The sequence below is a fragment of the Leucoraja erinacea genome, chromosome 10 (assembly GCF_028641065.1).
Source record: "Leucoraja erinacea ecotype New England chromosome 10, Leri_hhj_1, whole genome shotgun sequence".
In the NCBI taxonomy this organism is placed as follows: Eukaryota; Metazoa; Chordata; class Chondrichthyes; order Rajiformes; family Rajidae; genus Leucoraja; species Leucoraja erinaceus.
The window spans coordinates 23700316-23726053 of NC_073386.1; the positions used below are offsets into that span (position 1 = coordinate 23700316).

Sequence of the window (25738 nt, forward strand, 5' to 3'; positions counted from 1 at the left end):
CCACTTGGAACCACCTCTATTGACCATACGGAAAATTTGTGGCTTCTCTTGCCGCGGAAGATGCATTATCTAGTTATTCATACATTTCGCTGATAACATATAATCAGAACCTTATGACTAGAGCTGAAAACACAGTATCCACTTGATGTGGGAATACGAGTTCCCTGTCAACTCTTGACTATTAGTCACCATGAATCCTCAGCGTTCTTCCTCAGAGTGGAATTTCGCATAATGCAAGCCTGAACCAGGAATTGCTTCGCAGTCCTCTGACTGAAACCACTTGTCTGAGTCGCCAGTGTGTACAACACAATCTCTACGACCAGCCACTCAATCAGGAATACTGGTATTGAGAGCCTACAGATTGTTATAAATACATTTTGATTCACAACATGAACCTGCAGGTCAGATAAAAATACTATATGCCAGACCGGCTTCCTGCTGGTAGCCACCTATCCCAGAGAGGATGGCAATGATGTTTCCAACAAACTGGCAACTCCACTAACTGAGCAGAAATTTAAATATGTGTTGAGGGAGACTTCAACTACTTCACTCGACTGAGCAGCCTGATAACCTCAATCACAGATGATGAGGCAGTGCTTCCCTGGTTCCTTTCTGGAACCTCGATGGAGTTTCTTAGAGGAGGAAATAGAGCGCAACCCTGAACCAGGCGTTGCCTCCTCAGGCCTCTGGCTGACTCCCTTTCAGAGCATTAGTCTGTACAGGCATTGCCCGTAAGGTGCCCCGAACAGCCGCCTGGTCCAGTGGAGCCCCATTCTGTGCCGCAATGGCAAGTCAAAATTCACTACACCATTTTGGTGTATGTGATAATAAATTTCCTTTGTATCCTTTTTATCCTATCTGCTACGATAGTCACAAACGTGACCGAGCAGCAACCGCTATTAAAAAACTGCCAGCTCTATTTATAACTGCCCTATAAATAGAGCATACACTATACGCTGCTCTACAGCGTATGCTGCCTCAGCCGGCAGCATCTATGTTTAAAATTGGTAGGTGCTACGGCAGCTGAGCTTACCTGGCGGTTGCTGTCCTGGCCGCGGCTATTTTTAAACCACTGGTTGCTGCTAATCTTTTGCAGCGATCGCTAACCTGGCCCCGCCGGCAGCCACCCCGCCAACTCCTTACGGAGCCTCCACAGCGGCCTCCAAATCCGGCCGCCTGCTCCCGTTCGGAGTTCCAACGGCGGCCCGTTCCTGAAGACAAATTTGGCTGACCTGCCAGAGCAGTTTCGAACTGCTCCGATTCCCGCGCCATGCGTCGACGTATTGACGTGCATGCGGGCTGGCGGGCTCTTCACATATTCCCTCACGTGACTTTGATATAAAATCTCTGTCTCAACCTCATCTCTTGCATTCGATACTCTTGATGTGGCCACCTCTTCAGTGGTGACACCAGATGTAGATTAGGTGACTGCTTTGCCAAGCACTTGTGCTCTGTCCACCAGGGCCTCTGAAACTCCCAAATGTAAGCCACTCCAATTTCCCTTCCCATTCTCATACTGACCTTTCTTATCTCGGTCTCCTCCACTGCCTGAGTGAGAGCACATTCACACTGGAAGAACAGCACCTCGTATTCCACTTGCGTAGCCTGCATCCCAACAGCAATACTATTATGTTCTCCAGTTTCAGATAAACCCCCCCCCCCCCCCCCCCCCAACCTCTCTCTCTCCTTATGATCTATGTGGGTCCCCTTACGCACACCTTTCTGGACACTGCCCTGTCCCCAACATTCAGTTATTTTCCCTTCCTCCACCTCCATCTTCTGCTCATCGCCCGCTTCTACCACCTCTGGGTTTCCTATTTCCTCAACTCTTCCCACCGTTCCCACCATCACTCTCTCTTGTTCCACATTGCACTCCCTTCCCTCCTTCCTTCTATCAGCTATCCCCCCTCTGGTCTCAGTCTGAAGAAGGGTCACTACATATTCCTTTTCTCTAGATGTCCTGCATGACCCGCTGAGTTACTCCAGCATTTTGTGTCTATTTTTGGAGATTTTGTTGTCTGATTCTTAAAATGTCATGCTGGTCTATTTCTGCTTTGAAATAAATGACTTTGTTTACACAATCAGGTTCTTGTTAATCCACGTGCACTCAGCATGTTTCTTGAAAGAGTTGTATTGGGAAAGCATTAAAATACTGCCACACGGATACTAGTCAGAAAGCAGCATGTTTAGAAGTCTAAGTAAAGAACAAGTGTCCATTCTTGTAGACATGAATTGATTTGTGGTAAGGGATGAAAAAAAAAGAATCCAAGAAAAGGAGGGAAAATAATGGCCTGGGTGTGGGATGGAAATGTCAGACATTGCGAGGATTGTGTACGTAGGAGTGAATTTACACCAGTTTAAATGTTAATGCTTTAAACATTCAGCCTTAAGGCTGTAAAAACATTGAAAGCTGAGCTAACTGTGTGGTTCGGAAAAGATTTTTTGGTTGAAATCAAATAAATTAACATGAAAATAAAGCTTAACCTTTCTCAGCTGTAAAGATAAGCAGTGAATCTAAGGAGGCCCCTCATCGTTCAGACGTAGGCTTGGCTTTGTGCCAGTTTTGAATCCACAGGGATGATTAATGTCTAGCCCCTCAATCTTGTATTTGTCATTCAATACACCAATGACACATCCTGGTCCCCAGACATTGCCAATGATCTTTGATCAGATAAAGGCCCTTTGATAAACTTCCCAAAGCCTAGGCCAGTTCAAGGCAGTGCCCAGTGTACATTTTTCCAATATCTCCTCACCTGAGCTGTGCAGAAAATGGGTAAAGATTCGATTTCATCCGGTCGTTTCAGAACAGAGCCTCATAAATCACATCTAGTGTCATCCCATATTGCATGTGAGATAGGATAGGGGCTGACTGGTTGCTTGGGCTTGCCCTCACTGTAGCAAATGCATCAATGACCCTGCCTGGCTTAAGCTATGAGCTGGATTTCCAATCTTTTCGGCATGACACTGTGGAGAGTCAAACTGTCACATTGCAAACATTTATGTCTACAATTACCAAGGCTAACAAGAAAGGGCTTTTTGAAAATCCGACTGTGATTGTTTTTATAGCAGGGATCTGTCTGTTTCTCATTATAAAATACACATGGCAATTGAGAGTGAAATCACCAGGATGTGTTAGAAACAATTGACAATTAATATAATAAATTAGAAATGTCTAATATGCATAAACCATGTGACAATATTTTAACATAAAATAGGAAATTCAGCACAATAATATTTATTGTCCAAGCAAATATATGTCCCAATGTATGTTTACAGAATTCTGAAATCCCACTTCGTCTTTATTTGCACACGCATGTTCATACTTTGGTTTCTTTTGCAACAATTCAGAAATATTTTTAGCTGCAAATATCTGTGATAGCAGAATGTATAAAATAGTGCACATAAAAATTGAAAAAATAAAGCTTGCAGTTGGTCAGAATTTATTGTAAAAATGTAAATTGGGCAAATACAATGTGGCAAGCTACGATACGGTACGACAGAACTTTATTTATCCCAGGAGGGAAATTGGTCTGCCAACAGTCATAAAACACAAGACACTTGAAACATTAAATTAAAGTGACGAGTGCTAAGTCTAGGATTTGGGATGTGCAAAGATTGGGGAGGAGGTGGGAGGGAAGGGGAGTGAATCTACCCCACTACAGAAGGGGGGAGGAGTTGTACAGTTAGATAGCCACAGGGAAAAATTGATCGCCTGTGGCGTTCTGTGCTGCATCTTGGTGGAACCAGTCTGTTGCTGAAGGTGCTCCTCAGGTTGACCATTGCGTCATGGAGGGGGTGAGCTGCATGGTACCTGGACGTGGCATCGAAGGACGAGAAGCAGAAGCAAACAAGTGGAAGCCAAATAACCGAAAGGAAACAAAGTCGAAACGTCAAATAACCGAAAGCATATGAAGCTGAAACGCCAACTAACCAAAAGGGTGGGGTGCCTAAAAGCAAACTAACCAAAAGGGCGAGACGCCTAAAAGCCAACTAACCGAAAGGCTGCGTCGCCTACAAGCCAACTCACCGAATGGCCGCTGTACCGAAAAGTCAAATAACGGACATGACGTTGCCAAGGGGGGGGGGGACTTGTCAGTGAATGGTCGATGACCAATGGAGATGGGAGGGTGGGAGTCATTTTCCCACACAAGCCGAGCCCGAGTCTGAACCCGAGCACTAAGTTGCAAGTGGCGGAAGGAGCCCACCCCCCCCGGACAGCCACCCACATCCAGGGCCGCCCTCTGCCTCATCTCCCCCATGGGACCGCACTGTGACGGGCTGTGGGTCGGCAGCGCCGGGTGGAGCAGAGGTGAAAGATCAGCACCAACCAACAATGAAGGCACTAAGAAGTCAGCTGTCACAAGCCCTTCCCACAGGACAGAGTTGGCATTAAACTCAAAAAAGAGTTACTGATTTTGAGTTTTAACATTAAAAACACAAATGTTACATTTATAAATGGTTCTTACATTCAGGAACCTGGTTAATTAAGTGGGGGGATGGATAGCGGGGGTGGCGATGTCGATGCCGTCTGGGGGAGGGGGGAATATCGGGGGCGATGCCGCCCAGCAGCGGAGCGCCGCACTCACCCACTGTGCGAACTCTTCACCGACTCTGCCGCTGGCGTTGCTGCTGCAAATTGGTCAGAGGCGGTAGGTGACAGCGGGAATATCCAGCTCATTGCTGGAGGTGTTTCGTGGGCGACCCTGGCTCAGGAGCCGATCCGGCACATTAATGCAGACTGCCGGCCATCTAGGTATCCGACTGTCAGTCGACCATCACCATCATCCGACCATCACAGTGCAGTCGCATGGGGGAGACGAGGCGGAGGGCGGCCGTGTGAGAGTGGGAGTTGTCACCTATGGCTTGTTTGGGAAAATGACCCCCACTCTCCTGTCTCCATCGGCTAGTGATGTGATGGAAGCGGGGGTCTGGACCTATCGCTGACAAGTCCCCCCCCCCCCCCCCCCCCCCTCCCCCCCCCCCCCCGCCCCCCGCATCATGTCCGTTATTTGACTGGCCATTCGGTGAGTTGGCTTGGAGGCGACGCAGCCTTTCGGTGAGGGGGTTTTGGTAGAGTGACCTTTCGGTGAGTTTGCTTTTAGGCGTCCCACCCTTTCGGTTAGTTGACGATTTGCCTTTGTACGCTTTCGGTTACTTGGCGTTTCGACTTTGTTTCCGTTCGGTTGTTTGGCTTCCACTTCTCTGCTTCGGCTTCTCGTCCTTCGATGCCACGTCCGCACATGGAGCTGTATTGTCAACTAAATACTTGAATCAACCATGATGAGGCAAAGAAAACTTTGATTGGATTCTGTACGGATTGTTGCTATTTATTAATGTCAGTTGAATATTATTTTGTTGCACAAAGATCCCATTTTAAGATTTCAAAGCAAAACAGGTGATGATATTCACTGCAGGACAATAGCTTAATCATCATGAATTATCAATGCAAATTTCAACAGTTAACCAGTACAAAATACTAATGTTTATAGCACAAAATAATAAATCCTGGAATAGCTCAGAGTTCATGGAAAGCTAGGATGAGATTTACCAGCAGCGTAATATTTTACAATAAGGTTCATAATGCCATCAGGTCAACCATGATTGAATTACACGATTGAAATATTTTCTCTAGAGTTAATCAGTCAAAAGATTATAGGATTAATTTAATATTTAATAGGAGCCAATGTCTCTTGCTGCGTTTCAAACTATAGAAACAATAGAAATAAAATTGTTATACTAGTGGTCGGGCAGGAGACATGAGTGATGTGTGATGACAAGTCAGTCTCATTATTCTTTTCTGATGTTGGAGTGGGACTAACATCATTCTTAGATGCAGATAAGCAGAGATCAGGGTTCAGCAGAGAGAGATCAGGGTTCTAACACTATCTGGGAACCTGACTTTCAATTGTTATGTGTAGGAAAGAACTACAGATGCTGGTTTAAATAGAAGATAGACACAAAAAGCTGGAGTAATACAGTGGGACAGGCAGCATATCTGGTGAGAAGGAATGGGTGATGTTTGGGGTTGAGACCTTTCTTCAGAGTGAAAGTCACCAGAAAGGGAAATGAGAGCTATGGACGATGATGTGGAGAGATAACAAACAATGAATTAAAGATATGCAAAAAAGTAACGATGATAAAGGAAACACGCCATTGTTAGCTGTTTTTTTTGGTGAGAACTAGTTACAGACAATGAGACTCAACAAGACAACTTTGAAGCTGGTACAACTTGGGTAGGAGGGGATGGAGAGAGAGGGAATGCATGGGTTACTTGATGTTAGAGAAATCAATATTCATACCACTGGGCTGTAAGCTGCCCAAGCAAAAAATGAGATGCTGTTCATCCAATTTGCATTTACTCTGACATTGGAGGAGACCTAGGACATAAAGGTCAGAGAGGGAATGGACAAGCGAATCAGCAACCGGGAGATCAGGTAGGTTCAGATGGACTAAGCGAAGGTGTTCAGAGAAACGATCGCCCAGTCTATTGTTATGTGCCATAGATTACCGATTCACACCTTGAATAATAGGTTTACATTTGGATATATTATTGTCATATGTACAGTAAAGTGAAAAATGTTGTTTTGCATGCTACTAATCAGATCAGATAACACTGTATATCAAAATAATCAAGTCAACAGGTACAATGGATAATGCAAAGGGGAAGACATAGCGTGTAGAATATAGTTCTCAGCACTGTAATGCACCAGTTAGGCAGTTGCATAGACAAAGTCCAATGTCCAGAATGGGGTAGTGGTGAATATGACAGGAATGTCAGGCTTAAGGAATGACAGTTCAGAAGCCAGATAACAGAGGTGAAAAATCTATGCGATTGTGAGCTTATGTTTGAAGAGAGAGAGTGGCATGATAGGGGAAGGAAGGGGAATGTGTCTATATTACAGTGGGGAGAACAACAGCCGACAGTGGTCCTATTCTGCATGTGCAAACTTTACCTCAGGAGAGCAATCAATTGCAGGATATTGTTCCTGCTCCATCTTGACATCAGCTAACTCAGTACTGATGGAGATATCGCAATGGAGGAATTGGGAGTAGTGGACAGAGTCCTTACAGGAAGCAGGGTGGGAAGTAGTGTTAGAAACATAGAAATCCAGAAACATAGAAATTAGGTGCAGGAGTAGGCCATTCGAAGCCAGACAACAGAGCCTGCACCGCCATTCGATATGATCATGGCTGATCATCCGACTCAGTATCCCGTACCTGCCTGTCTCTATATACCCCCTGATCCCCTTAGCCACAAGGGCCACATCTAACTCCCTCTTAAATATAGCCAATGAACTGGCCTCAACTACCCTCTGTGGCAGAGAGTTCCAGAGATTCACCACTCTCTGGAAGTGAAGTCCAGATAGCCATGGGAGTCATTGGGTTTACTATAAGGACTCTATCCCCTACTCCCAATTCCTCAGTCTATGCCACATCTGCACCTGGGATGAGGTGTTCCAAACCAGGGCATCAGAGATATCCTCATACTTTAGGGAACGGGGGTTCCCCTTTTCAACTATAGATGTGGTCTCTTTTATACCCCGTAACTCTGCTCTCACTCCCCTGCCCCCCACTCATAACAAGGGCAGAGTCCCCCTTGTCCTCACCTTCCACCCTACCAGCCGTCACTTACAGCAGATAATCCTCCAACATTTTCGCCACCTCCCACAGGATCCCACCACTGGCCACATCTTCCCATCTCCTCCCCTTTCAGTTTTCCGCAGAGACCACTTCCTCCATAACTCCCTGGCCAATTCATCCCTTCCCACCCGTACCACCCCCTCTCCTGGCACTTTCCCTTGCAACCGCAGGAAATGCTACACTTGTCGCTTTACCTCCCCCTTAACTCCATCCAAGGACCTAAGCTGTCTTTCCAGGTGCGGCAGAGGTTCACCTGCACCTCCTCCAAACTCATTTATTGCATTCGCTGCTCTAGGTGTGAGCTGCTCTACATTGGTGAGACCAAGCGGAGGCTTGGCGATTGCTTCGCCCAACTCCTCCGCTCGGTTCGCAATAACCTTTTTTTATTTCAAAATAGACTTTATTCAGGTAATAAGTATATACAATACGTGAACTGTGCGAAAAATTCATCCGACATTTTTGGAGGCTATACAAATTGTTCAATACAGTCCATGCATTTCTCAAATTTCACAAATCTCTCCCTCACCCGTGCCACTCATGTGGCCCTCCTGGCGTGAGATTCCTTCCCTTATTTTGAGGGGCATCTCCTCCATACCCTGCCCCCCATGTCCAGCAGCGGAAGGACCCTAGACTGCGGTCCTCCCCCACCGAGCCTTGGCATTGGCTGCACCGAGCTTCAGTGCGTCCCTCTGCACGTACTCCTGCAGTCTGCAGCGGGCCAGTCGGCAACATTCCCTGACGGACATCTCGCTCTAATGGGTGGTCAACAACGCTCCTTCAGACCAAAGACCGTCTTTCACCGACCTTCCAGCAGCACTCGATGTCAGTCTCTGAATGTGTCCCTGGGAACAGTCCGTAAATCACAGAGTCCTCTGTGACGGAGCTGTTCGGGATAAAGGGTGCCAGGGACCCTTGCACACTTCTCCAGACTCTCTTTGCAAATCCACACTCTGCAAAGAGGTGGGCAACCGTCTCCTCTCCATAGCAGCCCTCCCGAGGGCAGGGTGCACTGGTAGTGAGGTTCCGACGGTGCAGGAAGGATCTGACTGGGAGGGCTCCCTTCACCACCAGCCAAGTGCTTGTCGATGAGTTCTGGCGATGAGGCATTTTGCCAGACAAGCTGGGCAGTCTGCTCTGGGAACCATGCCACTGGGATCCATCGAATCCTTTCCCTGCAGTGCCTGGAGGACTTTCCATGCTGACCACTGCCCGATGGACATGTGGTCAAAGGTGTTGGTCCGGAAGAACCTTTCCACACACAACAGATGGTGCGGCAATGTCCAGCTGACTGGCACATTGCATGGCATCTGCGCCAGACCCATCCTTCGCAACACCGGGGACAGGTAGACCCTTGGTGCCCACGTGCCTTGGCTCTACACTCCGCCTGATGCAGCCACACACGAAGATGGTCATCAGGGTGAGGGCGACATCAGGCAAGCTTTTACCCCCGTTGTCTGCCGACTTGTGCATTGTGGCCCATCGCACCCGGTTTATTCTCGACCCCCAGATGAACTGGATGATGACCCGGGTGATCCCTGTGGCGTAGGAGGGAGGGACAGGCCACACTTGCGCCAAGTACAGCAGCCCCGCGAGCACCTCACGCCTGATGACCAAATTTTTTCCCGTTATGGAGAGGGAGCATTGTCTCCACATCTCCAGCTTCTTCCCCACCGTGGCTAACCGCTCCAGCCAATTCTTGTTACATGCCTCAACCCCCCCCAAAGCAGATCCCCAGCACCTTCAAGAAGTCAGGCTTGATGGCAAAGGGGACGGAAGATCTATCGCGCCAGTTGCCAAAGAGCATGGCCTCGCTCTTCCTGCGGTTCGCCCTGGCTCCCGTGGCCGACTCTAACTGGTCGCAGACGCTGATCAATCTGCGGACCGACCCTGGATCCGAGCGGAAGACGGCAACATCATCTATGTACAGGGAGGTTTTGACTTGAATGCCCCCGCTGCCTGGCAATGTCACTCCTCTTATGCTCACATCCTTCCTGATGGACTCGGCAAAAGGTTCAATACAGCAGACAAACAAGACAGGAGAGAGAGGGCAACCCTGCCTGACTCCAGACCTGACAGGGAAACTGTTTGATTCCCGCCCATTGATTTGGACTGCACTACGGATATTGGTGTAGAGCAGTTGGATCCAATTTCTGATTCCCTCCCCCAAACCCATTTTGGAGACCACGTCCCTCATTGCGGTTCGCAATAACCAACCTGATCTCCCTGTGGCTCAGCACTTCAACTCCCCCTCCCATTCTGAATCCGACCTTTCTGTCCTGGGCCTCCTCCATGCCCAGAGTTAGTCCCACTGTAAATTGGAGGAGCAGCACCTCATATTTTGCTTGGGTAGTTCACACCCCAGCGGTATGATCATTGACCTCCAATTTCAGGTAGTCCTTGCTTTCTCCCTGTTTCCCCTCCCCTTCCCAGCTCTCCCACAGACCACTGTCTCTGTCTCTTCCTTTATTCTACCCGTCCACCCCCCCCATTCTTTCATCAGTCTGAAGAAGGGTCTCGACCCAAAACGTCACCCATTCCTTCGCTCCATAGATGCTGCCTCGCCAGCTGAGTTTCTCCAGCATTTTTATCTCCCTTCCAGTACAGATGGTAGCTTCTTAGCCCCCACTCGCTCAGCTACGCATTCAGCCAACTTGCTGAGTCATCAGCAAACGAGTTCAAAAGAGTCAGCAGATCTGCTTTGAATATTCACAATCCATGAAGCGCCACTCAGTATCCCAGATGCTATTTAACATTTCCAGAAGAACAATGCATGCAAAAGTGTGGGCTTCCTTTCAGTAGACATCAACAGCAGCACTGACCCTCCTTTGTACGGGCTCCAGGAAAATGTAGCCACAGCACAGTGTGGCCTCTGTCATTTAAGCATCCAAACCAGCATTTTGTTGCATAATGACATAGAAACCCCTTTGTTTTTTTAAAGTTCCCTTTGTCACACAACACAACAGTCATAGTCAAAAATAATGTGTTTGTCATGCAATAAAGTCCAGATGGTTATTTAACTGCATTTTAGCAACAATCGTGGAAATGGATCGTAAACCAAGAGTTCCTTTGGTGCAGATTGCAGTAAAATTGAACACTGCAGAAAGGCCACAGCTCTGGAATTCACTGAACCTGTTCTGACTTAGTTTATAAATTATGTTCCTTATTAATTATGACGTTATAAGGATCAAAGAAGATTACAGAGAGTGGTGGACACTGTCCATCACAGGTACTGACATCCCCATGGATTCATAGGAGGTGTTGTCTCAAAAGACCACACCACCCTGGCCATTCTCTTCTTTTGCTGCTGTCATCGGGAAGGAGGCATAGAAGTCTGAAATCCATGACCTTCAGGTTCAAGAAGAACTTCTTCTCAACAACCATCAACCTCTCGAACACAACACAACATTAACCTCAGATATCAATTTCTGTGGACTGTCTTTGGTTGTACTAAGGACTTTGGGATTTTTTTGAGCATGCATTATGGTTGTTAATGTATTTATTTTTTTTATTACATATTATCTATAATTGTATTGTATTTACAAGTCTATTATGCTGTAACAGGTAAGAATTTCACTGTTCCGTTCGGTACATACAACAATTAAACATTCTTGCCTCCATTGGTAGCACTAAAAGACTGGCTACAATTCTGAAATCTATATATACAAAGCAACCACTAAGCACTTTTCATTATTTCGTGCTAGCCAGTGATATCATGTGTACTAGAAGTTTGGCTATTTGTTGCCTCACTAATTGATATGTTTCAGTATCTTCATAACTTCATAAGTTATAGGAGCAGAATTAAAGATTTAAAGAATTAGGCCATATAGCCCACCAAGTCTACTCCACCATTCCATCATGGCTGATCTATCTTTTCCTCTTAACCCCATTCTCCTGCCTTCTCCCCATATTCCCTGATACCTGTACTAACCAATCACCGCCTTAAAAACATCCATTGACTTGGACTCCACAGTCATCTGTGTCAATGAATTGCACAGATTCACCACCCTCTTACTAAAAAAATCCTCCTCATCTCCTTGCTTAAGGTTTGTTCTTTTATTCTGAGGCTATGGCCTCTGGTCCTAGACTCGCCTACTCGTGGAATAATTCTATCCACATTCACTCTATCCAAGCTTTCTTGCACTTCAGTGTATGCCCAAGACCAGCATATGGATAGTTCTGAGAGGCTGCCTGAGTTTTATATCAGGTTAACCATGTATATTTGATAAACTGTCATGTGTCAAGTCAGGCATGTGCCAGGTAACAGAGCTGTTCATGGATGGCTCCTTCCAAAACACTCCCTGTGACTATACCTGACAGCTATTATCTCTGAGTGGCAATATACGATACGATAGAACTATATTTATCCCGGGAGGGAAATTGATCCGCCAACACTTATAAAAACACAAAATAGATGAAACAAGAACTTAAAGTGATGAGTGGAAAGGATTGGTGATGCGCAAAGATTGGGGGAGAGGGGAGTCAGTCTACCCCATGACAGAAGGGGGAGGAGCTGTATAGTTTGATAGGCATAGGAAAGATCTTCTGTGGAATTCTGTACTGAATCTTGGTGGAACCAGTCTTTTGCTGAAGGTATTCCTCAGGTATCCTTTTACACCTGGGCTATTCTAGGGGAAGTGACAGAAATCTCTCATCCTCATGTGACCTCTTTCAAAGTGGAGATCTAGGAGAGGAAACAGATATTTATGGAATATCAAACGTTTATATTTCACATTGTGCTATGTTATAGTTCCCAGACCAGGAAATTGAGGGAATGCTATTGTGCTAGTGCTTAGCAAACAAATTAAGAAAGCAACACAGCTTCCCTATTATTACAAAATCATCATAAGCTTTGATTTGCCTCGATTGTGCACCTTTGGTAAATACTGTACATTATATAATTATTGCAGCCAAGTTCAACTTGATTATGTTAATTGAACACCAATGTCTTTGTAGCTGTGTACAGATGCTGCCATAAAGTGTAGGTTAAATAATTAGGAATCAATAAAATAAAGACACACATTGGAAGATGAATGGCTCTTAAAATGAATCAATTAAAGGCATTTACAGTAAATCCTCTGTTGCTCAGCTCTGTGACGTTATTCTCATAAAGTTCAATTCCTATCTGACTCCAAGACAAATAGCACATATAAAGCTCCTTTTCCCATCCCCTACAATCCACACTAATATCACACAGGATATATCCATGTCATCCATCATTTTCTAATTTAATACTGTGTTACAGTAAAATAAAAAGCGGCGGAGTAGCTCGGTGGGTCAGGCAGCATCTCTGGAGGGAATGCCCAGATGATGTTTCAGGTCGGGACCTTTCTTCAGACCTGCAGTTTTGCTATCTGCTGTTTCATAGAGTCTTGTGGCTTAGCAGGCATCCATCAGGTTCCAACTATAAATTCCAGCCACTCAACTCTTTGCTCCACAGCTTAATTCAACACCGCTTGTGCAATCTTACCTATTTAACATTGCTTTGGCTGGTGCTGAACCGTTTCCTTCTTCAATAAACTTCCATTTGTGATCTGGTCAGAAATTTGAATTCTTTCTGGTGACTGCCAGTGTTCATTTCCTTTCGTAACTCTTCAGCAGTCTATAACACAAAATGTGCACTCTAGCTGGGATATCAACATCCTGGGTGAGTACGTTGACCCGGAACCTAACTGGATCAGTCCAGTATAAATAAGGAGTAGGTCCCTTCTGTGGCCAAGTTATTCATCAATGGACTCCACAGAACCTTTCAAACATCTATCCATGACAGAAGCAAAAATGTATGAGGTTAACATGTATGACTCCAATGAACACCAATGCCTAGTCTTTGCATCATGTGAAACTGTGTTCTTGCCATTATTGAGCCATAGAGCCTGTGGTGGAAATCACAAAAGACTAAAGATTCAGCAAAAATCAAAGTACTGGAGGAACTTAGAAGGTGCGGCGGCATCTTTGGATGAAATGCACAGAACAACGTTTCGGTGAGGGTGAGGGATCTCGATCAAAAATGTCGTCTGTCCATTCCCTCCACAGATGTGCCTGACCCACTAGGTTCCTCCAGCACTTTGTTGCTTTGATTGAACATTGTGGTACCCAATCTTCATCTTCCCTGCTGCACAAGGTTTTCTGATGTATAATCTGGATATGTTGCAATCATCCACCTCTGACTTGCCCGTGCCCTTTCCCTTACCCTACTTTTTATGTGAGCCAGACAATAGCAATGAAATCACCAAGGAGATAACACTTAATCTAACACAGAGGGCATTCAGTTTGGTTACTGCCTCTTTGTTTGCCATTGGGTGTAGTCAAGTGGCAGATTAGTACATAGTGAGTTACAAGGCTCAAGTGCTGCCTTTCTGGGGAGTGAGGTTCTGCATGGTTCACCATGGGCAGCAAAATGGTACAATGGTAGAGTCGCTACCTAACAGCGGCAGAGACCCAGGTTAGATCCTGACTACAGGTGCTGCCTGTACAGTTTGCACATTCACCCAGTGACCGTGCAGGTTTTCTCCGGGTGCTCCGATTTCCTCTCACAATCCAAAGATGTGCAGGTTTGTAGGCTAATTGGCTTCTGGAAATTGTCCCTAGTGTGTAGGATAGAACTAGTGTACGAATTATTTTTGGTCGGTGTGTACTCGGTGGGCCAAAGGAGTCGTTTCCACGTTGCATCTCTGAATATGAATTCAGCTTCAAAGGACTCAATGAGGAACTCAATGGGACAGCATTCAGATCTTCCGTCATCATTCACAGTACATTTCTGATCACATAATTTCCTGACAGGTTTCAGATTATATCAAGATGCCATATTTTTGTCTGTTTCTTGAACCTTTTCATGAGCAATAAGTCACAGGAGTTTTTACAATGATTCCAGTTCCTCAAGATGCAGGGCAGCATTATTTTTCCAACAAGCCTTTGTGATAGTAGCACCAATCTTTTATGTGTCCATCAGCACAAAGTACGGGACATTGAAATGTGTGTTCAGTTATAGGCAGCAATTTGCACTGAGAAAATTAGCATTTTTGGGAAGATCAAAGGAAATTTTTTGATTAGCAAGTTGCTAATTCTTCTGCATAATGTGACGTTTGCTGAGAACATTTTGTAATGCAAAGGGTCTTGTGTTACACAGCTGAGCAGGGTGAATCTCAATCAGATCAGCATTAATCCTAATCATATCATATCTTCCCAGGAAGCACAATGCTATCAGACTTGCTTGACACCACACTCAGAAAAGGCCTCCTGATTTCACTTTCTTCCTTCACCTTTTTCATCCTTATCCTTCTCCTACATGAATATCTCGTCCTTCCTATTTGTGAGTAAGAGCAGTTGCCTGCCAATGGAAGGCACAACAAACAGTCATGAATTAGTAAATTCATCCTGCACTATCCTGTAGGATGCCCCCAGAACAGTCCAGATAGCAGAATTGGTCATTGAAAATCCCAATTGCCCCACAGCTGCAGTAAGGGCAAGGTTCTTGTTATATGCATCTTCCTCACCGTTTGTTGGCTTATTTTCAACCTTTTTTTCAAGAACTCAGCATTTAAGGTCGTTCTAGAAATCATAGCCTGCTGTGTAGCGTAGACCTCTAAAGCCTTACATACATAACAATACATTGTATCAAGAGGTAACCATAAATCTTTTGAGTGCACTTAACTTATTTGTTGTGTCATTGTACTGTTCTTTGATCTGGTAAACTCTGAAAATAAGTACAATGAGCATTCTAATGGACTGAGGCTTAGGATGTACATGAACAAACGGGTTTATTAAATACAAAATAATCTTAGCCTTCAGTCCCATAAAATATGTCCAAAACAGCAGGCTAAAATAGTTTGCAGCACATAGTTATTCCTCCCACATAATAAACAAATGGGATCCTTACGCAAGACTCTCAAACAACACAAGCTCTGAATTATCATCTCCTAATGATATACAATATCTTTTATCTCACACACAGCCTCCCTTCCTTCTAATGATGGCGTCCAAATGACTAATGAACTGGAAGCACAGCGATGAAAGTACGCTTTGTATTTTGATCAACAACAAAAGCCAGGAAAATATGTATTTATCAAAACAAATTAAGATACCATTCAAACGTAAACTTAATAATACGAGGGTGTTTGCAGTTTTCAGCTACAGTAATAAATGTCTGAGCAAGATTCATTTATCAACGAAGTATAAATTGCTTTAGTCTTAATTGGCCATCTGCAGAACAAAGCCAGCAGCCAGTAGGTAATAGCAACTCAAATGATTTTTCAATTAAGAATTATTATATAAAAGGCAATGAGTGTCATCCAATTTTCTCTCTGGGAATGGAGACAATAGAATAATGGAATACACAGCTCTCGATATTCTTAAGCAGACACAATTATAATCAGAAATGAAAATGCACGGTGGAAAAAATATTCCTTTTCATCAAGCAGGTTATGCTTTCTTCCTTTCAGAATTTCACTCCTTTTGCAACAATGCATCCGACATAAGATAGACACCACGTTTATTTCAGAGATATATAATCATTGCCAACGATAATTGGTACTGACTCATATCCAAATTTGAAGATTCAAATGCCTTGCTAGATGAGGAGACTAATTATTTCCTGTATTTTCTCACAGGCAGCAGCAAGCCTTGGGGTACACTCTCATGAGCATTTATCAGCCTCTGCCGAGCTCAGAACAGATCAGTTGGACCTAAAATATCATCATATGAGTTAGTGCCATATAAAACTGTGTTGTACAATATGATAATTTATTCCTCTTATTCTGATCGCGTTCCATCATATAAAGTAGTTTGGGAAAGTTAAAAGGACGTTAGATACATTTCAACGTGACTCAGTGACAAAGTACATTCAAATATCACTTCTGTGAAATGCCACCATGAAAAATGTTGTCTCTCTCCGAACCGAAAAACAAATAACTGAGTATTTCCACATAAAAATAGTATCCCTTAAATAGATCAAAATCCCGCAAGCACCATCTCAGAAAAACCTAGTGAATCATGCCAGCTCCGTGAAATCCAGAAAAAGGTTCATATATTAAAAATAGCTACCGCATCTAAATAGATTCTGTGTAAAAGGCCAACAAAGAGGCCATTGTAACAATATGCTATCTAAGATACATTTATAAATACCTCATGATGTTGGTTTATGAAGAGGAAAATCAGCCAAGAAGATTTCATAACACAGAAAGTGAATATTGGCTTCCTACCTGGTGCTACTTGCACTTCAGCCAAACCTCCAGTCATGATAAGTGCCTCAACGATCTTAATGTGGTGCTCTGGATTCACATCAGCACTGGAAGCAAATATAACAAGCATTTAACATTTCTGTATACATTCAGCCTGGCAGAATGTCTGCTTCAGACGCAATTTACAACATTTGGCCTGACATAGGCATTCTACAAATTCTTGCCACTGACTTCAATTTACTGAACAGTGAAGTGTTTAATAAATAGTGATCAAGAGCTAGACATGGAAATGCGGCAAGTCATGGAGTTAAATTCAAATAAACCCATTATTCCCACAGCTTCCCCTGCTTTTTCAGATCTGCTGACAAAAGCTTATAATCACTTGCCAAGCCTGGACCATGCAACAAGTACAGTACATTTTATTTGTGTGGGAAGGAACTGCAGATGCAAGTTTAAACAGATGATAAACACAAAAAGCTGGAGTAACTCAGCAGAACAGGCAGCATCTCTGGAGAGAAGGAATGGGTGATGTTTCGGGTCGAGACCCTTCTTCAGACTGACAAAGCGTCTCAAGCCAAAACGTCACCCATTCCTTCTCTCCGGAGATTGTGCCTGTCCCGCTGAGTTACTCTAGCTTTTTGTGTATGTTTTATTTGTTGTGGTCTGGGATGTAGTAGACCAACAATGAATTGGACTGAAACGTTTGGAGGTGGTCAGTGGTGGAATGAGGAACACTCATCTGGCATTACTGCATTAAATTTAACTTCTCAGTTAAATTAGAAGGATGAGAACTGGAAAAATACCAAATATAACTTTGATTAATTTCTCACCATCTCCCTCTTCCACCCAGCCACAACTTCCATTCTTGCTATTAGAAACAAGCTTTGAAAACTTAATTTCAAAATCTGGATCAATACTTCATATTGTTCAAACTTTATAACACGTTGCACTCTGAATGTTGGCTCCACATTCAATTTCTCAATTAATAAAATATAGAGGCAATTATAGAAACTTGTTTAAAGGTAATAAAAATTACCAGTGATCCGGAACATACCACAAAGTCAACATTTTGCACAACAGAATTTCTGGGCGTTAACATTCAATGAAACATCTCATGTCTTGCCTGAGGGAAGTGGTAAAAAGGTTAAGGTGGAGTAAAATCACAGCAGCTTATGTCATTACAATCCTCTCCTTCATCTATGGCAGATATCACCCAAAAAAGACAGTATCTTTTGGTAGAAGGGTGGTCTGTTGGGGTACAGCTTGGTCCCATTATCATTACTGTGTGTTTATATAAGGCACAGCCTAAACTACATACTAATCCACAATGCAGCATTTGACCACATGATTCACTTTGAGTCATAGAGGTACACAGCACAGAGCCCGACCCTTCACTCAATTTGTCCCTGTTGATCAAGTTGCCTAACCGATTTCCTGTATCCAACTTGCTGTGTGTGGCCCTTACCCCTCCAAACCTTTCCTATCCAATCCATATACCTGAAAATGTCTTTCAAATGTCATATTTGTACCTACTTTCACTGGCAGCTCATCCCATAAACGCCATTCACTCTGCAAAAAGGTTCCCTCTCATGCCCCCTTAGTTTTGTATCCTTCTCCTTAAACTAATGGTATCCAGTTTTAGACCCCATTGGGTGGCTAATCATTTTATCTAGGCTCCTCATGATTTTATAAACCGTTGTCAAGTCTCCACTCAGCCTCCAATGCTCCAGGGATAAGAATCCAGATTATCCAGCCTTGTTCACCTCTTCAAAAACTCAATCACATTTGTGAGACATGTTTTCCTATGCACAAACCTGTGCTGTCATCCCTTTCCTTTCCAGATGCATCCTGCCTCTCAGAATCCTCTCCACCACCAATGTTAGGCTATTGATCTGGAGTTTCCAGGCTTTCCTTGTAGCTGGTCCTTGCTTTCTTAAAGAGAGGCACCATGTCAGTCACCTACCAGTCTTCCAGCACCTTACCCATGGCTATCGATGATACAAATATCTCTGCCAGAGGCCCCACAATTTTTCCTTAGCTTCCTACAATGTCCAAGGATACACTTGATCAGGTCCTGGGAATTGATTTACCTTTATGCTTTTTAAGACCTTCAACATCTCCATGACTTTCTCCATGGTCGACAGGAAGTAAGTATCTAACATCTCCCCTCTATCTTCTGTGGCTCCACATACCTTGCTGAGCTTTATGGGGGGCTATCCTTTCGCTAGTTATTATTTTGCCTTTAATATATTTGTAGAGTAACTGTGGATTATCCCTTACCCCATCTGCCAAATCTCTTGCATGTCCTCTTTTGCAGGGCTGCCAACATTGGGTGTGACTTGGGAGTGAGAAATTGCGACAGACCAAGCCCAAGGAAGTGTAGCGACTGGGGGGGAGGGGGAGGGGGGGTTGAGGGTGTGGGAGGGGAATGTCCCCCGTCCCATTGGTACGGAGATATTGCATTTTTCACCTTGAAATTGTGCAATCTGGTGCATACTGTAGCGAGTCTTTTAACTTACACTTGAATACAATATTTATGCTTTAAATCGGATTAGCTATGAATAAGGTTAGGCTAAATTACATTCCTAATTACATTCCACAGTAGAGCCAGGCTCTGATCACAGGTGCAGCACATGAATTATCTTAGTATATTCATGTTTGGAAATCAGATTATAATCAAACACTTGGCCCATGTTGACCAACCTGGGTCTCACTGCACACCTGGTACTATTCCTGACCGTGTGACACCAGTTGCATACCTTCTCTCATTCCTGATCCTGAGTCCAGCCTTACATCTGGCTCCCTATTCTACCCTGATCATAGCTGCTTACCTGCTTAGGTTTCCAGTGCTGAACACTCCCATTGTCCCAGCCTTCACTGCACACCTAGTACTATTCCAGACCTTGACTCTGGATGCACACTTGACCTTGCTCCGAGCCCCTTTGCACTGACAATATATCTGCCCCACACATAAAGCCCCATATCTGACCCTCTGGATTTAACATAGAAACATAGAAACATAGAAAATAGGTGCAGGAGCAGGCCATTCGGCCCTTTGAGCCAGCACCGCCATTCATTGTGATCATGGCTGATCATCCTCTATCAATAACCCGTGCCTGCCTTCTCTCCATATCCCTTGACTCCACTAGCCCCTATCTACTCTCTCTTAAATCCATCCAGTGACTTGGCCTCCGCTGCCATCTGTGGCAGGGAATTCCATAAATTCACAACTCTCTGGGTGAAAAAGTTTTTTCTCGCCTCAGTCTTAAATCACCTCCCCTTTATTCTAAGACTGTGGCCCCTGTTTCTGGACTCGCCCAACATCGGGAACATTTTTTCTGCATCTAGCTTGTCCAGTCCTTTTATAATTTTATATGTTTCTATAAGATATCCCCTCATCCTTTTACCCTCCAGTGAATACAAGCCTAGTCTTTTCAATCTTTCCTCATACGACAGTCCCGCCATCCCAGGGATCAATCTCGTGAACCTACGCTGCACTGCCTCAATTACAAGGATGTCCTTCCTCAAATTAGGAGACCAAAACTGTACACAATACTCCAGATGTGATCTCACCAGAGCCCAAAACAACTGCAGAAGAACCTCTTTTCTCCTACACTGAAATCCTCTTGTTATGAAGGCCAACATTCCATTAGCTTTCTTCACTACCTGCTGTACCAGTAAGCCAACTTTCAGTGACCGGTGTACAAGGACGCCCAGGTCTCGCTGCACCCCCCCCCTTTACCTAACCTAACCCCATTGAGATAATAATCTGCCCCCTTGGCTTTGCCATCAAAGTGGATAACCTTACGTTTATCTATATTATATTGCATCTGCCACGCATCTGCCCACTCACTCAACCTGTCCAGGTCACCCTGCAACCACCTAACATCCTCTTCACAGTTTACTGCCACCCAGCTTTGTGTCATCGGCAAACTTGCTAGTGTTGCTTCTAATTCCCTCTTCCAAATCATTAATATATATGGTAAACAGTTGCGGCCCCAACACTGAGCCTTGCAGCACTCCACTCGCCACTGCCGGACATTCTGAAAAGGACCCGTTTACTCCTACTCTTTGCTTCCGGTCTGCCAACTAATTTTCTATCCATGTCAACACCCTACCCACAATACCATGTGCTCTAATTTTAGTCACCAGTCTCCCGTGCGGGACCTTATCAAAGACTTTCTGAACGTCTAGATACACTACATCCACTGGCATCCCTTCATCCATTTTACTTGTCACATCCTCAAAAAATTCCAGAAGGTTAGTCAAGCATGATTTCCCTTTCATAAATCCATGTTGACTTGGACTAATCCTTTTACTGCTATCCAAATGCCCCATTATTACCTCTTTAATAATTGACTCCATCATCTTTCCCACCACCGAAGTCAGGCTAACTGGTCTGTAACCTATTACGTTAACCTATTACGTTCAAGTCTTATCTAATGCGGTAATCTTTTATTGGGCACTTCACAGACCTAATTTTGTATAACAAAATTTGCTTCATCCATTGGCTTCCTTGTTATCTAACATGCTAGTTACTTTGTCAAAGAAGTTATCAATTGGTTGAACACAATTTCTCATCCATAAAATTCAGCTATATAAGTATTCTGTTACAATTTCATTTATTTTTTAACAAACTGTCCTGAAGTCATTTTCACCCCTAATATTTTCAGTATTTTGCTGTCTTCCTGTCAGCTGGGGCGTTTCCGAAATGCAAAGTCCAATAACTATATATTTAAGCAATAATATTCTATTAAATGTGATCTTGAGAGTACATAGTATTTTTTGTGGTATTCATAACACAACAATGATAAAAAAGATCTTTGTTTTGATTGCGTCTACCAACATTATTATATTACAGTTAATATGTACTGAGGGAAAATTTTTGTTCCAATGCTCCCCATTCCCAATTACTTTTACATTGAAGTGATTGAAATCCAAATGAAGTTTAAATGGCATCAGAAAAATAAAACCTCGGAATGGATGATATTCATTACATAGTTGGTTGTAGTCAGTATCAGCACAATTACTATATTAAACTTTGAATCTTCAGATGTTCAGATTCAAGCTAAAGGTGAAGATAAATAATAACCTCCTCACACATTCCCCTGCAAGTCACTCCTTTATAATATGCCCCTTCTTTGAACAAGCTCTTAAATATCACATCCCCCTGGATATTCCAGATTAATAAATTCAAGTTTTGTTAACTAATTACAAATCAGGCTAATCAATTACATTACCCAAATCCGAAACACAAAGTGCTGAGCATTGGGATCTAGACATCATGGACAACTGGCCTCAGTTCCCCACTCACTTCTGGCAGTGCTCTCTGTCTGAACTAGGGGCCACGGGGCATTTTTGAAAGTGGGGAGGCTGAACGATCACTGATCACTGGCCTTGGGGGTACCCGACGAGGGAGTGAGCAACCGAGTGGGGGAGGGGGGTGTCCACTTCCCACAGTAGGGATTTTTTGAAATTTGATGTATTAAAATCATGTTTTAGTGCATTGTAGAAGTATGATTTCAATGTTTTTTGTTTGAAGTATTTTTAAGAGGTAACTTTTTAAGAGGTAACTTTTTCCACACAAAGGGTGGTGGGTGTATGGAACAACCAGTAGTGCACAGTGCACAGAACATTTTTCCTGTAGTTACAGTAAGTGCAAATCTAGCAGGCAAGCAGGATACTTTCTCCAACCACCCTCATTTGAAGGCCACTATCTTCCACTGTTTCTACTCAGTGCTTGGTACTGGCAACAGCCACTGGTTGTCCTCCAGGATGCACCGAGCCACAACCTGATCCGTAGTGGTCACCTGGGCGAATTCGGCACAGAGACTCTCACGGTAGCGGCGCAATACATCCGACGCCCCTGACGGCCCGGGACCTTTGTACTGATGCTGCTCCATGGCCGGAGCTGCAGCGAGCGACTCGCCAGCCTGGCAATCACTTGTCAGCCCGGCAAACACTCGCCAACCCGGAAAACACTCGCTAGCCCAGGCTCCCCGTCCGCATCTGACACCGCCGCTACTTCTGCTTCCATCCCTCCCTCAGACCCGGTTCTCCAACACCCGTGGCCCATGCAGTTGATATGAGTTTTGAAATTCTCGTTGATCACAGACTTTCTCATGAGCGTGAGAAATTTGAGATCAGCATGAGAGTGAGAATTTGGTGAAATGCATGAGTCTCATGCTCAATACGTGAGAGTTGGCAGCCCTGCCTTTTGCCCTCCTGATTTTCCCCTTAAGTATGCTCCTACATTTCCTGTACTCCTCCAGGGATTAATTTAATGCCAACTGCCTGTCCCTGAGGTATACCTCCTTTTGACCAAGGCATCAATATCTCTTGTCATCCAGGGTTCCTAACTCATAGCAGCCTTGACCTTCAGTCTAACAAGAACATGCTGGCACTGAACTCTCCTTATCTTACTTTTAAAAGCCTCCTACTTACCAGACATTTCTTTACTTCCAATAAACCTTCGAAAGTTCCTGACTAATACCATCAAAATTGGTGCCCCAATTATGGACCAGTCAGTGGACCAGTCCTATCCTGTTCCATAATTAATTAAAAACTAATAGAATTATGGGCACTGGTTCCAAAGTGTTTCCCCATGAACACTTCAGACACCGATGCTATCTTATTCCCCAAAAGGAGGTTGAATTTTGTCTCATCTACATATTATTCAGGAAAGCTTTCCTGAGCACACTTCACAAATTCCACACCATCCAAACCCTAGCACTATGACCATCCCAGTCATTATTTGGAAAGCTAACATTTCCCACTCTTATAACTATATTCTTCTTATAGCATCTGTGATCCACCTATATATTTTCTCTTCCAATTCCCGCTGACTGGTGTGGGTATATAGGGTCTATAGTACAATTCCATCAATGTGATCACCCTATTTTTTTACTTGGTAGCCTCACTGGACATTTACTCCACAAATATCCTCTCTAATATCCTCTGTGATGTTCTTCCTAAACAAAAATACAACTTCCACTCCTATCTTACCTCCACCTCTATCCCTCTTGTCACATTTGTATCTCTGAATGTTGAGTTGCGAGTCCTGTGCCTCTCTCAGCCACGTTTCAATAGTAACAACTGTATCCTAAGTTCCATGTATCTCTCCAGGTCCCAAGTTCATCTGCCTTACCTTTCAGGCCTCTTAACCAGCAACGTCAATACTGAACTATCCCAATCAGTAAATCAAAAAATAACTTAAGACTGCTTAAAGTGAAGGTTGTGTCCATTTGTCTTCCTTCTTACAATTAAAATAATCAACTAAAAATACAGAACTATGAGGAACCGTTCTTATAAACTATTTCAAAACAAGGTAGAATGGCACATTATCAATTTGTGTGACACAAGACAAAAACAGATCATGTTTCTACCTCGTATATGAATAGAGCCCAGCCGGTAATATATCATCACTGTTATTTCTAGTTCCATTATTGACTCAGAACTTCCATAAACATCCTTCCTTGAACTTTCTCCCTTAATATTTTCACAAACCTCCAAAGGCATCAATATGGTGAGAATTTACTACATGATTGTATCAGATGCAGACCCTCCCTCCTCTGGGAACAACAAAGAGTCACCAGGCTCTGGTGCTTTCTTTACGACACCCTCCGTGTCAAGAGGGCATGAATATTTTTAGGATGTCAAAGAAAAGTGGCGTGTTGGATGATGTAGCAAGTTCCAAGAACTGCCTCCAATTAAAATGCGATGATCTCAATAAACGGCATGTAACCAACACCTTGTTTCATTGTCTGGACATAGTCAGATGGTTAGGGCCATAAGGATCTAGTTTTTATTTTATCCATTACTCAGAATTTTCCTTACATGAATGCTGGGTTAAACACATGCTTTCCGAAAGTCATATTGTTTGACATGTTCAGGGGATTGATGGGTGAAATCAGATTCACACGTTAACAAATAACAAGAAAAATAATCAACTCCTTGTGTTTTTTTTTAATATATTAGTTACCTTAATAGTGAATGACTGAATAAGACATCACTGAAGATCTCGCCCAGGAGCCGTGGTGTGAGGTGATTTGTGCCTTCATATTGACACACCTTACAGAAGTGCTTCACCAGGCTCTGCAGAATAAGGCAGTGTGGCAGAGGCATGCTGGGAGATTCCACAATCCTTCTGATTTGATGAACGCACTCATCAAGGTTCTGGGTTTCTGAATAAAAGAGATTGGATGATGTTAAGGACCAGTTCCAGTATTAACCCAGGTTACCCAGTAACCCAGGCTCTTGATTGTGTGTTGTGTACCACACTTGTGCATTGATACACTATAAATCGGTCATGTTTTCTCAGAGAGTAAATCTGAATAAAGAAATGCTCGCAAAAGAAACTTAACATCAGCAGGTAAACTTAAGGCAGGTAAACAGATAAAATAGGAGATTTAAAAACAGGTAAAATGTGGTTCAGGGTCATGCTCTTTAACTACATACTGCCGCTGCCAATGGACTCGGAGCAGAACTGTTGCTGACCACTGGCCATGTGAAATGAGGTATGGTGTTGCCAAACCTGGCAATAGGGGCCAAAATAATAATAAAATAACATACTTCCCGCCATCTCTGCTTCTGCTATCTGTCATGGGTTGTGCAGTTTTCTGAATGAGAACTGATTCTGAACAATCCATTAACACCAACTCATTCCTTTTTAATTAGTCATCTTCAGAATTCATGAAACATTACCTTCAATTATGTAATTTCTATTGCAATTCTCCACTCCGTTAACTATGACACTGCTGTGCAAGAATAACATTTGAAGACTTTTGAATCATTGTAATTTTTTATTATTTCCCTCCTAACTTTGGATCAGTTGGCTTGAGATATCATTATGGCTCTGATTTTTATCCCCAGACTGTTTTCTCATGGGATGAGTGATTGCTTCACTAGTTTATGGATGTTTCCTA

The 25738-nt window shown here is 43.7% G+C and overlaps 1 protein-coding gene across 1 annotated transcript in view; it reads right to left on the bottom strand.

Annotated features, from left to right (window-relative positions):
* The window catches only part of pik3r3b (phosphoinositide-3-kinase, regulatory subunit 3b (gamma)), a 497548-nt gene that overhangs the window by 175079 nt on the left and 296731 nt on the right, over positions 1-25738 (bottom strand). Inside the window, exons 6-7 of the mRNA XM_055641708.1 lie at positions 24796-24997; positions 16836-16921 (exon numbers count right to left, since the gene is read on the bottom strand). Of these exons, the coding sequence (XP_055497683.1) occupies positions 16836-16921; positions 24796-24997 (288 nt within the window). The remainder of the gene's footprint in view (positions 1-16835; positions 16922-24795; positions 24998-25738) is intronic.